Source organism: Heptranchias perlo, chromosome 1 (genome assembly GCF_035084215.1).
Source record: "Heptranchias perlo isolate sHepPer1 chromosome 1, sHepPer1.hap1, whole genome shotgun sequence".
Lineage (NCBI taxonomy): Eukaryota > Metazoa > Chordata > Chondrichthyes > Hexanchiformes > Hexanchidae > Heptranchias > Heptranchias perlo.
Genome location: NC_090325.1, coordinates 48469094 through 48485147, shown reverse-complemented (window position 1 = coordinate 48485147; position 16054 = coordinate 48469094). Strand labels below are relative to the sequence as shown.

Sequence of the window (16054 nt, the reverse complement as noted above, 5' to 3'; positions counted from 1 at the left end):
GTGGAGCCAGGAGGGCACCCCTGCTCCTTCCGACTCCACAAAACAACATTTTGGAAGTTTTAGGGTCTTTATTTGAGCGTCCTCCAGTGGTCCCTTGAAGGATCGCTGGTTAGGCAGCTCAAAACCCAGAAACAATGACCACATTTCAAGCTGTAAAGAGCTTTGGTAAATCCTGAGGTTATGAAAGGTGCTACATAAATGCAGGTTCTTTCAACGCAAATTCTTTCAAATACCAATCAGAGCTTGCTGTGACTGATCCTAATGAATTTAGCAGTCCAGTTCTGAAATGGGTGCAGGAGCTTTATTTTCTAAAAAATATCCTGACCAATTTGGCAGTAGCTCAAATGCCCGTGCAGATCAGACACGGGCCTCAGCCTTGTTAAATTGGTTATTGTTGCGCCCATTTTATGCCTGTAAAACCCACGCAACGATGTTAAATTTAGGCACCAGAAAGTCTGCTGTTTAGGTCTGAAATTGAAAGAGAAATTGCTGGTAGAATACAATGGATCCGTATGTTTTGTATTACCTACCTTCTAAAGCATTTTGGTTGCTTAATAGATATTGATGGTTGATTGAGTTTAAGTTCGTGATACAGATGTTAATTATTCTTCAGAAAATAGCTGCTTGTGCTTTGTTTCCACTGTTATAATTTTGGTCCATAGACCATAAAATTATACTGTAAAATCTTAATTAATTCTGATGGGAAGTTAGTGAGTTTGAAAAGATACGATTGAACAGGTTTATCATGAATAACATACTGTTTAACATAGCAGGATATTTACTTTTCAAACCGATAGCTGATTTTGATACATGCAAAGTCCCCTTGCTTTAAATGGTGTTTGATGAAAGTTTCAATGGCATTCTGAGCATATTTAAAGGAAAATTCAGAGCTCAAAGAACTGGCAATTACACTGAATCTGGGTCTGCACCAGCAACGGCTTCTTACAGAAATTGATTAAAAATGGGAAAACAAAAAGAGATCCTCAGAAAAATGGCAACTACACTGAAAGTCAGAAGTATTCTGGTAAAACAATGCCTTGCCGAATGTTTAGGAACTCTAATTCATACAGTGAGTTTTTCCACTGAATTTTAATATTTTATTACTGAGATGTACTTCTTATATGTTTGATGAATCTTTTGCAACAGTTTCAAAAATTTATATAGTAGTGTTTATTTGTCACAAAATAAATATTATTGCAGGTTGATACATAAAGTAAACTTAAAATGAAGAAACGAGCTTCAGTATGGAACCTGTTTGCAGTTTTGAAGTGTGCGTAGAAAAGTATGATTTTAAGTAGTGTTTATTTATCTTAAAAAAACTTTCCAAAATTATTAATGTCCTCTTGACGTTTGTGATTATTTTATGCCTACAACTGGTTTATTTCTCCAACTGTTAAAAATATATTTAAGTAAAGCAAATGATCTCATTAGAATTCTTGACGTGTATTTAAAGTTTTTTTAATCTCTGTTTTTACACAGTTCCACTTTAATTCATGAACTCTCGCAATTTTGTTTTTTTTAAAATGTATTTATTAACTTATTTGAAAGAGTAGGCAGTATAACTCTCAGATATGAGAGAGGTGAGGAAATTAGAGTAAGGGATACATACTGTGTCACTTAAAATTCAAAGAGCAGGACAGCCTGGGATATGTGCTTCTCTAAAACCATCTGAAAGGAAATGCCCATCTGCCAGCTGAGCTAGACTATCGCTGCCATTATTTCCTTCTTGCTGAGGTGGAGCGTGCATGCACAATTCCGCTTAGAATAATTGACGCAGCTAGCAAATCTTGGCCAGTGCAGTACAAGTATCGGCTGATGTTGGGATTTGAGCTCTCCCGTTAGTTGGGAATGCAATGTACCAAATTTTGTGCCAGGCTACAAAACCAATCCAAGAATAGAGCTATGGTGCCATCATAGTGACAGCGTTGCCACAGTGGCAACCTCCCGCACCCCCTCCCCCCCCCCCCCCCAGCTGACTACTTTACAAATCTAAAACTTCCCTTGGAGTTTAATCTACCCCAGTACATTCCACTCTTCAGGCACAGGTCAATCTACAAAGGGAGTAAATATTATTTATTAATTAGTGCCATTTTTTCTTGCAGATGCTTAGCTGTGGAGCGGTGGCACAATTTACTCTCAGTTATGGTACACACAAAGAATTTTTGACTGTTACGTTTGCCATTGGATTTGCAGTAGCTCTGGGTATATTGGTAACTAGTAAAGTGTCAGGTATGTAAATATTCAAGGAGAATTAAGGGCCTTTCAGAACATTACGCACGTAGCTCTGGGTAGAACACCTTTCATAAAAGATAATTACTTTTCCAGTTGAGAAAATGCTAACACAAGATTAGCACCTGTGAAAATGCACAATCCTTCTCTGGAAAGAATTTTAAAACATACTTGGAGTTAAAGGTACTTTGCCTTATGGCTCTAAAAAGTCAAATAAAAATGACCTTTCTTCCTTCATTGAGAATTAGTGGCATTAAGTGATATTATTTAAAAAGTCATCAAAATGTGGCTACCTTCTTAGAACTGGGTGGTGTAGTGAGTTAGAACATTTTCCTTTTGACCTGGGTTTGATTCGAGTCTACACTCTGCAGCTCCAAAGATCCTACATGAAATGAGTTTCAACAGTCGTACACCATCTCTTAAAATTCAGGGAGCTTGGCCCAAAGGTCTGAGAGCAGCATATAGACCAACGTAACTGGTGCTCTTATCCTTTCAGGATCGAATCCGCAGATAGCCAGTGTACCTCTGGATGGTTTGATATGGCACAATCAGGACAGGAAATAGTTCCACACTTTTGTGGAGTTGGCACTGGTGTCTGTTAAATATCCTGACAATTTAATTTTATATACAATCTTATGGGCAGATTTGCCAATTGACAGGCTGGATCTACTGGCAGGATTTGGGTGTGCAGGGACTGGGAGATTTTGATTTTGCCTAGTTCCTGCCAGAAGCCCTCCCCTTCAATTTTCCGATAAGGCTATAAATTCATGTAATTTGCCCTTGCACATTGAGAGTAAGAACTTCAATTGGCATGAATCTTACATGGAAATTAGGCGCCCAAACTATATTTATGTTGCTTTGCAAAGTATTTTTATTGGATATTTGCTTGCATGGTGTGTGGGAGGGTGCCCTCAACTGCTAAACAGGGCAACCCTCCTGATTCCCACTTCTTTCAGCAGTGCTTCCACTGCTGCCGCTGTAAACTTCGGGCTGGGAATTTCCTCGGAGCTGTTCCTGCTCCGCCAATGCAACTTCGATGGAAATGTGAAGGAAACCATGTTTATGCATGTAAATGGGGTTTATGTTGCGCTTCTGGTGAAGTTACGGCGGTGGAGTGGGAGCAACTCCGAGGAAATGCCCAGCCCTGGTATTCTGACATGCCACTGCTCCATTTTCATCCTGTGTGGTGCTGAACAAGTGTTGCAAAACTTTTTCAGACCAAATACACACTCCTGGACCATGGACATCCAGTCCCTCTACACCTCCATCCCCCACTAGGACGGCCCTTGAATGGAGGCCCAACCAGTCCCCATCCACCACCACCCTCCTCCGCCTGGCTGAACTTGTTCTTCCATTGAACAACTTCTCCTTTGATTCCACTCACTTCCTCTGAATAAAAGGTGTCGCTATGGGAACCCATATGGGTCCCAGCCATGCCTGCCTTTTTGTGGGATACATGGAACATTCCTTGTTCCAGTCCGACTCAGGTCCTCTCCCTCACCTCTTTTTCCGGTACATTGATGACTGTATTGGTGCCATTTCCTGCTCTCACCCTGAACTGGAAAATTTCATCAACTTACACTGTTCCAACGAAGCTCAACGTAAGCTCGAGGAACAGCACCTCATCTTTTGTTTAGGCACGTTACAACCTTCCGGACTCAACATTGATTTCAATAACTTCAGATCATAACCACTGCTCCCATTTTTTCGGTTAGCTAGTGCTGGTAATGGTTCTGCCTCTGCCATTTACAGCTCCTCCTGATCAATCTTTTGTTTCTTAACCTGTCCTATTACCACCTTCCTTGCCTTGCATCATCATCCCTTTTGTCATTTAATCACTCTTGCCATCCACCCTATCACAGAACTTCCCTTTTGTTCTTTCCTCCCCTCCTTTCCCTGGCTCTGTAGTTGCTCAAAAACTTTAACTGTTTTAACATCTTCCAGTTCTGATGACAGGTCTTCGACTTGAAACGTTAACTCTGTTTCTTTCCCCACAGATGCTGCCTGACTTGCTGAGCTTCTCCAGCATTTTCTGTTATTATTTCAGATTTCCAGCATCCGCAGTATTTTGCTTTTGACACACTCCTCTTTATATGGCAGCTGCCAGGAGCTTCATATGAATGTCTAATGAGAAGATTCACTCAGAAGTGTCTGCACCACAAAGTTCTCATTACCTTCATGCTCTGATTGAAAAATTTGCCTTTTAACTCAGTTATTGCTATCATCTTTCTTTGGAAGGAAAATCTCTTGTTATCTAGGTTCTTGAAAAGTATCAGGATTCATTGGAAACCAAGTTGGGATCCTAATCTAATTTTTAATAAATTTCTGGAACTCCTTTTGAACCCATGTCTTCACACAGCCACAAATTTATTATTTTCAAGAGTCACTGGTGTGATCCTGGTTTCTGCACATAAGTCTTTCAGCACTTTAAGCCTGTTCCGACATTCAATCAGATCATAGCTGATCTGTACCACAACTCCATTTACCCGCCTTTGTTCCATATCCTTTGATACCCTTACTTAACAAAACTTTATTCATCTCAGTCTTGAACATTTCAATTCAGCCAGCATCCATAGGCTTTTGGGGAATGAATTCCAGATTTCTATTACCATTTGTGTAAAAAACTGCTTCCTGATTTCATTCCTAAATGGCCTAATTCTAATTTTAAAATTATGCCCCTTTGTTCTGGATTCCCCATCTAGAGGAAAGAGTTTCTCTGTATGTACCTTATCAAATCCCTTTATCATTTTAAAGACCTTGATTAGATTACCCTCAACCTTTTAAATTCAAGGGAATACAAGCCAAATTTATGCAACCTGTACTCTTAATTTAATCCTTTAAGCCCTGGTACTGAGTGAGCAAACTTGGTGAACAAAAATTACCAAGCTGCAAGCATTTCAAACGAGAGGGTACAGTTGGAAAGCAGAGCTGAACTATGTATGTGGAGGATAAATCCAAGGAAGAGGAGACCATACCCAAGGGGAGGTAGTGTGACTTTTTTAGGGGACAGGTAATAACAATAACAACAACTTGCATTTAAAGAGCATCTTTAACATAGGAAAACTCTCCAAGGTGCTTCACAGGAGCGTTATCAAACAAAAATTTAACAGAGCCACATAAGGAGGCATTAGGATAGGTGACCTAAAGCTTGGTCAAAGAGGTAGGTTTTAAGGAGCATCTTAAAGGAGGAGAGAGAGGTAGAGAGGCAGAGAGGTTTAGGGAGGGAATTCCAAAATGTAGGGCCTAGACAGCTGAAGGCATGGCTGGCAATGGAGGGGCGATTAAAATTGGGAATGCACAAGAGACCACAATTGGAGAAACATAGAGTTCTCAGAGGATTGTAGGGCTGATGGAGGTTACAGAAGTAGGATGGGGTGAGGCCATGGAGGGATTTGGACACAAGGGTGAGAATTTTAAATATGTGACGTTGCTGGACCGGAAGCCAACGTAGGTCAACGAGCACAGGGGTGATGGTGAACGGGACTTGGTGCAAGTCAGGATACGGGCAGCAGAGCTTTGGATGAACTGAAGTTTATGGAGGGTGTCGTAAGTTTGATGGTAATGTTTGTTCAGCAGACAACTTGGTTTAGGTGACACTTATCAACACTTTTCCCTATATTCAAGGTGAGAGAATTCCTTCCTGTGATAGTGTTCCGCATAGTGCAGAAGACCAAACAAATGGTGCTTTTTAAAGAATAAAGTCATATTGACCTGTGGCACCCATTTCCTAACTTTGTTCACGCTTAGTTTATTTCAGATTTTACACACCATAGTACATATTGCTGAAACTGCATATCTGGCCCTTCTACCTGCACATAGTGCAGCTTCCATTGGTTCAACTCAGATGCAGGCTCATCCATGCGTAATTTTTGTCAATGGATACTAGGTAGTACTTTGCCATGTGATTAAATGGATCAGGTGTGCCAAAACCCATAAGCAAATATCTTTGCATTGATTATTGCCCAGTTTCACTGCCTAACAAGTAATATCCTATTTATATGTACATCAACCATTTACTGTATATAAATTCACAACTCTTTTTTTGTTCTTTTGTACAGGAGCTCACCTGAATCCTGCAGTGACATTTGCTTTGTGCTTGCTTGCTTGTGAGCCCTGGATAAAATTCCCCTTCTTCTTTTTGGCACAAACATTAGGTGCCTTTCTTGGATCAGGAATAATGTTTGGTTTGTATTATGGTGAGTAATGAAGCCACCTGATTTCAACAATGTATAAAGTAAAATTTTTAACTACTGCATTAAAACATAAAACAACTCAAACCTTGGTATTGAAGTTCGCAGAAAACGACAAGCTCTTTACAGACACCCACATATAGAGCATTATTTCTATTTTATTCTCACAGGATGCTACAAATATTGCTTCTGATATTGTCCTCTACATTTATCTGTTATAATCTAAGAACATTAATTCTGGAAGAGAGACTCACACAACTGAATTTATTTAATTAGAATATTGACAATAGAGAAGATTCAGATTTTTAAAAAGCTGAGAGGATTGCGATGATTTAGTGTGAACAGTTTATTTTGCTTGGATATGGTTGAAAGCCATAGACATAGGGGGTTCTTACATTTTTGGGTCTTTTTAAACCTCCTTATCCTAGAATATTCCAGCTGTCATATTTCAGATCACTCCATGGATGAGCCCCAACTCCCTTACGATGGCAAAATTGTGCAGCAGATGACAACAAATCTGGATACCCACTGAGGGCTGTACAGCAAAGCTCCTCCCGAACAGCCCAGAATGTGGAAGCGTTGCTTGAATACGCTGACTGTCTGCTCGATGACGTTTCTGGTGGTGGCATTGGCTCTCATTGTAGGCCACCTCTGCAGCAGTGCCATGGTTCTTGACAGGACTTGTAAGCCAAATCTGAAAGGGATGGCCCTTGTCACCCAGTAGCCAGCCTGTAACCTGATGGTGCAGGATAAATACACATGACTGCTGCGAGGAAACCGTGCGTGATGTACTGCCTGTGGTCACAAACAAGTTGGATGCTGAGGGAGTGGAATCCCTTTCTGTTCAGACTGTGGGTGCAGTCTATGGCACTTAGCACCATGGGGAAGCTGCAATGCGGGCAAAGCCTAGTGCTCTCTTGTCCTGCTTTGCTCTGTCCAGGAGAAGAGAGATATAGGCATTTCTCATGGCGTATAGAGCTTTGGTGATCTCCCCGATACAACAGTGGACTGCAAACTGTGAGATGTTGCTGATGTCACCTGTTGCAGCCTGGAAGGAACCTGTTGCATAAAATTTACAGACCATGGTGACTGTGACAGCCACGGGCATGCCCTGGTTCGAGGCTTGAGTTATGGCTGCAGCAGGTGACATAGCTCGGCGACAGCCTTTGTTAAATGAAGGCGCCTGAGGCATCGCTCCTCAGTGTTCAGGTAGGACAAGTGCTCCCTGAAGACTCGCTGTGAGTATGGCCTCCTGCGCAGTGCCCTCCTCCCTCTTGTCCCAATTGCTCTTGCACTCTCCTGTATTCCAACCCCAAAGACAGCCCTACCAGATCACCTATGACTATAGTGAAACTGTTTTGATAGCAGACAAAAGCAGTGCAGCACCAGCACAAACTTCTTCCCAGAAGCCTGAAATCAGAAATCAGTTATAGAAGTGAGAAGGTAGGCCAAAAAATGCCCAGAGGTTAAACAACAGAATAAAAGAAAAAATTAGCAACTAACCTGTATGCAATGGATGAGCCTTTTAAATAGCGCTGCTGAAGGGTCCTTGCTGCCTGTTAATGCCACAAGTTGCTGAGCGAGTTTCTCATGTGGCGAGTCAGCGGCTAGGGCAGCCCGATTTCACAAAAGGGCCCTACAAGTGAAGGACCGTTCTTAAATATTTTAATTGCCATTTAATATACTTCTGGCACGCCTAGAGAAGAGCATAGAAACATTAGAAACAGGAGTAGCCCATTGAGCCCCCCAAGCCTGCTCCGCTATTCAATTAGATCATGGCTGATCTGTACCTCAACTCCATTTGCCCACCTTTGTTCTCTATCAGTTGATAATCTTACCTAACAAAAATCTATCGATCTCAGTCTTGAAAGGTCCAATTATCTGAGCATCCACAGCTTTCTGGGGGAAGAGTTCCAGATTTCCACAACCTTTTGTGTGAAAAAGTGCTTCCTGATTTCCATCCTAAATGGCCTAGCTCTAATTTTAAGATTATGTCCCCTCGTTTTTGATATCCCCATCAGAAGAAATAGTTTCTCTGTATCTACCCTATCAAATCCTTTTAACATTTTAAATACCTCGATCAGATCACTCCTCAATCTTCTAAACTCATGATGTGGAGATGCCGGTGATGGACTGGGGTGGACAAATGTAAAGAATCTTACAACACCAGGTTATAGTCCAACAGTTTTATTTGAAAATCACAAGCTTTCGGAGATTATCTGACGAAGGAGATAATCTCCGAAAGCTTGTGATTTTCAAATAAAACTGTTGGACTATAACCTGGTGTTGTAAGATTCCTTACATTTCTAAACTCAAGGGAATAGAAGCCAATGTAGCAGGAGCCTACTCCAACATGGCAGGTGGTGCACTTCCAGCTCGAGATGGGTATGTGCACATCGCCCGCCATATTGGATGCTTAGACGTCTGTTTTACTACCTATAAAACAGGTGCAGCATCGATGCATTTCTAGGCCTGTGTATCTAGATCTCTCTCTGCTCCTCCAGTCCATTGAGAATGTTCCCATTTAGGGTATACTATATTTCTATTCTTCCTAAAATGTAGTATTTTACATTTATCTCTGCTACACTTCATTTGCTACATATTTTCCCATTCCAGACTCACTATCAATTTTCCTCACAATTTGCCATGTCCCCAAATTTGGTGTTGTCAGCAAATTTTTATATCAATTGCTCTGTTCCAACATTTAAATCATTTATGTATCTGGAGATTGATATGTCACACCAGAAATCCCTGATGCGCAACACTAGTTATATCTTGTCAATCTGATAAAGATCCATTTACTCCTGTTCTTTGCTTTCTATCCCTCAGCCATTGCTTTATCTATGTTGCCACTTTACTTTTAATACCACGGATCTTAATTTTCACAATAAGGCTCTTATGTGGCATTTGATAGATGTGTTTGAAAGTCTAAATGGACCACATACACTGCATTTCCTTTGTTATACACTCCGTAATTTCCTTGAAGAATTTGATTACATTAGTCACACATGACCTGTTCTTTTTCAAATCGGTATCGGCTCCCTGATTAGTCCATACTTTTCTCAGGGTCCACTAATCTTATCCCCTATTATGGTCTCTAGCAAATCACCTACTACTGATGTGTGGTATTATCGGTTTTCATGGTGTCTCTTAGCCATTCAAATTACTTTACTCTTAGCTTGGATCTCCATTTTTTGTGACCTTTTTTTCATTTAGAATGTTAAAGGCTTTCAACTTCTGCTAAGAAATCCTAATAAAGGGAGATTTGATCCTCAATCCAGTAGGGAGCCACGTTTGAAAGGAGTATGCGTCAGAGAATCGGCAGTACAGTGCTGCTGTAACCCTACCTCCAGCCTGTGCTCCCCTAGAGAGCGGCCCCATCCCTGGACACAGGATTGATGATTTTACCCACATAATTTTCAAACTGCAGATTTCTCCTTCTGTCTTTATTTATTTTTTGCAGATAACAGAGCTTACTAGTTTGTGTCTCACTGTGCAGCCCGTTTTTGGCAATGAACACCGGTGTACGCAAGTTATTAAATCTAAGAATTTGGAAATTGATAGGTGGAAGCACTCCTGCTCCTCCTGGCCCACAAGGAAACCTGTAATAAACTAAAAAAATTACTTTTTCTAGCCCTGGCTCCTGTTGCCAGCAGGTTAGGCCTGACGAGGAAGCCACCACTGCTTCCCCGCTCAGTGCTAAGGTTAAAATAGCAGATCAAGCCCGAAAGACTTCATTGGAACCTGATCTTCATATTTAAAGAGGACCCTGCCAATTTGGGGTGGTGTCCTTACCCCCTGCAATTTAAAATTGCAGTTGGGCAATTTGGGGCGAGAAAGGAGTGGATAACTCCTCTGCTCCATTTTACATAGAAATACATGGAATTTACAGCACAGAAACAGGCCATTCTGGTCTATGTCGGTGTTTATGCTCCACATGAGTCTCCTCCCACTTTACATCATCTAACTCTATCAGCATATCCTTCTATTCTTTCTCTCTCATGTGTTTATCTAGCTTCCCCTTAAATGTATCTCTGGCTATTTGCCTCAATTACTCCTTGTGGTAGCAAGTTTCACATTCTAACCACTCTTTGGGTAAAGAAGTTTCTTCTGAATTCCCTATTGAATTTATTAATGACTATCTTATATTTATGACCCCTAGTTTTGGACTCCCCCAAAGTGCAAACGTCTTCTCTATGTCTATCCTATCAAACCTCTTCATAATTTTAAAGAACTCTATTAGATCACCCATCAGCCTTCTCTTTTCCAAAGAGCCCCAGCCTGTTCAGTCTTTCCTAATAGTTATAATCTCTCAGTTCTCATATCATCCTTGTAAGGATCAGAACTGTGCACAGTACTTCAAGTGTGGTCCAACCTAGGTTCATTACAAGTTTAAAATAACTTCTCTGCTTTTCAATTCTATTCCTGGTGCTTTTAACTGGAGTCAACAAGGGGCCACCTTCTCTCTCTTTCCAGCCATTTCACCAATCTTCATCTTGTATTCTTCTTTCAAAGAACCTCCAAACCTCTGCTTCCCTTTCAGAGCTGCACTGGGCCTTTAAATACAGTCAAATGGTTAGAAAATTCTGTGGGCCCACTGACCTATACATTTGCAGCATGCAGGGCTCAATGCAGGGAGTTCAAATTCATAAAATAATTGAAGTCTAAAATATAAAAATTAATCTTCTTGGGATGAATCTATTGTGAACAGCCTTTTAGATTGTTAAAATTCAGCCTTTTATTAATTTCCTTAAGTTCTTTGGTACTCTGCTTTAACCTCTGTTAAGTTGTATATTGGTGGTATTTTCTGTTACTGTATTTATTTTCAATGTCAGGAGTTGGTTATCTTTTTACATTTTTAAATTCAGTCCCACAATGGGTTAATATTCTTTGTCCTGAGAAAGCTACAGGTGGCTGTTTGGAAAGCTAAGAAGGTGAATCTAAAAAATAACTATTAATAATTATATCATTGCAGATAAATTGTGGCATTATGGTAATAAACAGCTAACAGTAATTGGACCAAACTCTACTGCTGGAATATTTACTACTTATCCACCTGAATACTTGAGTGCAGTCAATGGCGTTTTTGACCAGGTAAGAGAGCAGAACTTGAATAGGTTAGATGCATGCTATGTGATCGAAACTGCAATCTGGTCATCTCACTGGACAGTTCATATTTGATTATTTTATCAAATAGTTGAGGCCAAATTCCAATTATCTGATTGAATTTATAATACGATTATATCCAAACTGCAGGTTTCTCACAGCCTATGTGATATATTACAATTTTTAGAAAATTTTACTAACATGTTGCACTAGAATGTATTATAACTAAAATTTATAGGGCTGGATTTTACTTTGGGAATCCTCCCATTTCTGGGCAGCCCTGGAATGTTATTCAGAAGAAAAGGGGCACAAGAGACCTACTACCGAACCCCTGCCCTTCCCAAAAAGCATTCTTCCATTTACCTCCACCATCAGCAGGCTGCTACTTGTTTGCCCTACTGCAAGCAAATGATGGTGGGAGGTGGGAGGGGGGAGGGGTGTGGCTTAGTACAGTGCTGAATTCCTTTCCCTACTGATAGTGGCCCACCTCATAAAAATAACATCTCATTGGAAGAGGCACTGAGGCGTGGTCAGAGGCACTGCAGGCCAGAAGCAAGGGACCTGGGGTAAGCTGCAGATAAGTTTTTTTTAAAAAGTGTATTTAAAGTAATTATAAGTTTTAAGGTGCAGACTGGGCCTCGGGAACTAATGAGTTCTGCAACCTTAGACCACGGTTCCTCTGTTTCAAGGAGGACCACCACAGAGGTGCCTTAGGCTGTGTCTGGCCCTCAACCCAGTAGTTCCCACGCTTCCCTGTCTATAGGTCCAGGCAGGGTCATTTCACTGTGACCCCTCCGCAATGCTTGAGAAGACTGTGCCTCCATCATGAAGCAGTAACTGAATTGTGCCAGCTGCCAGAGAGCTATGAGAACAACTCATGAGGATGATTTTAGGGGGCAGTTCTAGCAGTCCCCCCACCCCCTGCAGTCAGTGTGCACCAGCGCATGTGTACCTGTGAGCGCCTAGAGTACGGACCATCTTTTAGCCCGATAGCAGAATCAGCCCTCAAATGTTTTCTAGTATTTTTCTTTTAGTTTCCTTGTCAGTACCAGAAGTCATTTATTTAGACAATATAATGCATCATTTAATTTGGTACAATCAATTCAGACATCTTGTTCTACACACCTTCTCTCTCATAATTTATAATAGGGGCATATAGGAGAAGAAATGGCATCTGCTCTTTGGTATGCAGTTTACTCTCTCACCCTGTAATTTCCCCTCTACTTTCTTTGATTGCTGGCTTGCAGAGGAACTGGCTAAAGAAATCTAAAAGCATGCTAGAATTCTGTGTGTGTGTGTGTGTGTGTGTGAGCACGCGCACATGTGTGTGTAAAATATTTATTCCTGTAGTCATTTTTTAATTCTTTAACTTTAAAATTGATTTATCTTAGCTGCTGCATGGACATCAGCTGCTGCACAGGGAGGCAGCTTTTTGAGATGTGTACAATTCTAGTATTAAATCTATATGGCTGTTATTATTTCATCAGATATATGGCTAGGTAGGATTCTAGGCTAATTTGAAGGTTTCAGGTTTTTGTCAGGTTTACTTTTGAACTTTAACACTTGATTCAACATAATTAAGCACAATTCAGACATTCTCTTGGGTAGTAAATTAAATAAAAGATGCTGTGAATTTGACATGTAAAATAAGTATGGTAAAGCTCTGATGTTTGACTTTAGTTGATATCTCTTCTAAATTCAGGCAATTGGGACTGCAGCTCTCATACTTTGTATCCTTATCATTGTGGATCCATTGAACAACTCAGTGCCAACAGGACTGGAAGCCTTTACCATTGGCTTTGTGGTTCTGATAATTGGTTGGTCGATGGGCTCAAATTCCCAGTACTCATTAAATCCTGCCAGAGATATTGGACCTCGCTTGTTTACTGCAATTGCTGGCTGGGGATCTGAAGTTTTCACGTATGTATTATTATCATTTCTTATTTGTAGATTTGCTTTCAATTCTTTTTCATTTAGAATCACTATTTGTTGACTAGAAAGTAAGATTAATATTAACCATTAAATGCTAATGGACCTCTTTATATATGTATTCTTTAACAAAAAATGAATGCCATCATCTGTTGCCTCCGGAGGACCTGCTAAAATAGTTTTCTCCCTGACATTTAATGCATAGCAAAGCTGATTTAAAGGGCTCCTATACGTCTATATTTAACTGAATAGGACAGAGAAACCGATAAGATGTTAGCAAAAAGCCAGCCATCTTGTTAGAATGTCCCAGCACTGTCATTGGTCATGCATTCAGGGTTGAGCCTGATATTTTCTCAGTCCATTGGACTTCACAGTATTCGAGTCTCAGGTGAGGGACACTACTCAAGAATGTTGTCCTCTTCGTTTAGAGGGTTATTTTCTTGGGTCAGTCTGAGTATTCTGTCACCAGAAAATTCTTGCTTTTGGAGGTAGTCAATTTACTATACTCTGTCCATAGAGCAGATTCCATTAGGCAAGGAAAAGCAGTTTCTTGCCTTTATAGTTTGGTTATCAACTCCTCCTAGATCTTCTAACATCTTGAAACATTTTCTCCTAAAGGAGAAGTTAAAGTTGGTAATCTTGCCACAGATCACTAGGAAGATCTTAGAGATTGGCTGGGAGCCATACACCCTTTCCAGGAGAAGATGCTTGAGATTCAGCGTGCAAGGAATAGGTTACCAATAGAAAGCACTCTCTTTCAACCTGACTTCATCATAAAGATTATTGCTGTCAGTAGTGGACAACATTCCATTGCATGTAGCATGTATAAATTTGAATTCCCTCTCAGAACCTAGCAAGGGCAGCAGTTCAGCAAGCCTTGACTGTGTTAGGATATCTAGGGGAACTTGTTATTTGTTCACGGGATGTGAGTGACTCTGGCAGGGCCGCATTTATTGTCCATGCCTAGTGGTGGGCCATCTTTTTGACCTACTGCAATCCTTGTGGTGATGTTACTCCCATGATAGTATTAGGTAGAGAATTCCAGCGACAATGAAATGTCTATGTTAGGATGGTGCATGAATTGAAGGGGACCCTTGGTGATGGTGGTGTTCTTGTAACTTTAATGGTTTTGTTCTTCTCAGTGGTAGAGGTCACAGGGTTAGGAGATGCTGTTAAAGTAAACTTGATGAGTTGCTGCAGTGCATCTTGTAGATATTACATACTGCAGCCATAATGTGCTGGTGATGAAGTGGTTGAATATTGCATCCAGTGGCAGGTTGCCAATTGAGTGGACTGCTTTGTCCTGGATGGTGTCAAGCTTCTTGGGTGTTGTTTTAGCACGTTCCCCTTCAAGTCACACACCATCCCGACTTGAAAATATATCGCCGTTCCTTCATCGTCGCTGGGTCAAAATCCTGGAACTCCCTTCCTAACAGCACTGTGGGAGAACCTTCACCACACGGACTGCAGCGGTTCAAGAAGGCCGCTCACCACCACCTACTCAAGGGCAGTTAGGGATGGGCAATAAATGCTGGCCGTGTCAGCGATGCCCACATCCCATGAATGAATAAAAAAAAAGCTGCACCCATCCAGATGAGTGGTGAGTATTCCATCACGCTCCTGACTTGGTCCTTGTAGATGGTGGCGAGGCTTTGAGGTGTCAGGTGGTGAGCCACTCATCAAAGGGTCACGGCCACTGTCCTGCCCTTGTAGCCACAAATGTTGATATTTTTGATATGCCACTGGCAATGAAATTGCTAAAATTATGCGTTTATATGCGGAAGTGTATACTGATAGCAAATTTTCATTTTGCTGATTCACTGTAAAGTCCACCTTTGTCATGTTTCTTTTTTTTTTCAGTGCTGGAAACTATTGGTTTTGGATCCCACTTGTCAGCCCAATCATTGGTGCCATTTTTGGTGTTTTGACGTATCAGTTCATTGTTGGATTGCGTGTTGGGGCAAAAAGCGGCTGCTCACCCAATGCAGAACAAAATGTAAAGTTAATGAGCCTGAAACCAAAGGGGAGGCGCTGATGATTAGATAGCGCATGGATTGTGATTCACTGAAGATCATTGTTTCAATAAGCTTCAGGATATCCGCCACTTAATTTGTCCAGTCTAACACCATGTCAATCCCTTTGAAAATTGCATTTCTTTCCACATTTTCAAAATATGTATATTTTCTATCATTTTATTATCTGTAGAATCAAATTTTTGTAAATTTCTAATACTGGATGAGAGATAGCGAAATGTACAAGACAATACATTTTTTCATAATTATCAAAATTTTCTGAATAAGTAAAAAAAATTGTAATCCATTTTGTATATTTTGTTTTGTATTAAATAAATTACTGCAGAACTCAAAGGGTACGTGGCAGAGTCTGTATTTCATCAGTTTAATTGACAAACCTATAACAATGACAGACACAACAACTGTCCAGCAGGCACTTATCCCTAATCACATCTCATTATATGAAAGTGCTGGAGTTTCTTTTTATTGAGAAACGGATGTGCAGGTCATAGCTCATAATAGAGAACATCACCAAAGTTGAAAAGAACAGAACAAGAGATAAATCAAGAAGTAGCAATTAAGTTTGGC

The 16054-nt window shown here is 40.7% G+C and overlaps 1 protein-coding gene across 2 annotated transcripts; it reads left to right on the top strand.

The window, feature by feature from the left end:
- The first annotated feature begins 738 nt into the window (after positions 1-738).
- On the top strand, positions 739-15820 carry LOC137321835 (aquaporin-3-like). Of its 2 annotated transcripts, none has more exons than XM_067984572.1 (6): positions 739-1069; positions 2103-2145; positions 6288-6425; positions 11395-11513; positions 13228-13445; positions 15315-15820. In XM_067984572.1, exons 1-6 carry the CDS (start codon positions 962-964, stop codon positions 15487-15489), a joined length of 801 nt encoding a protein of 266 aa, XP_067840673.1. In that variant the 5' UTR covers positions 739-961; the 3' UTR covers positions 15490-15820. The 2 variants fall into 2 exon arrangements, with proteins under 2 accessions (XP_067840673.1, XP_067840664.1); XM_067984563.1 differs by having other exon boundaries at positions 743-1069; positions 2103-2229.
- The last annotated feature ends 234 nt before the right edge of the window (positions 15821-16054 follow it).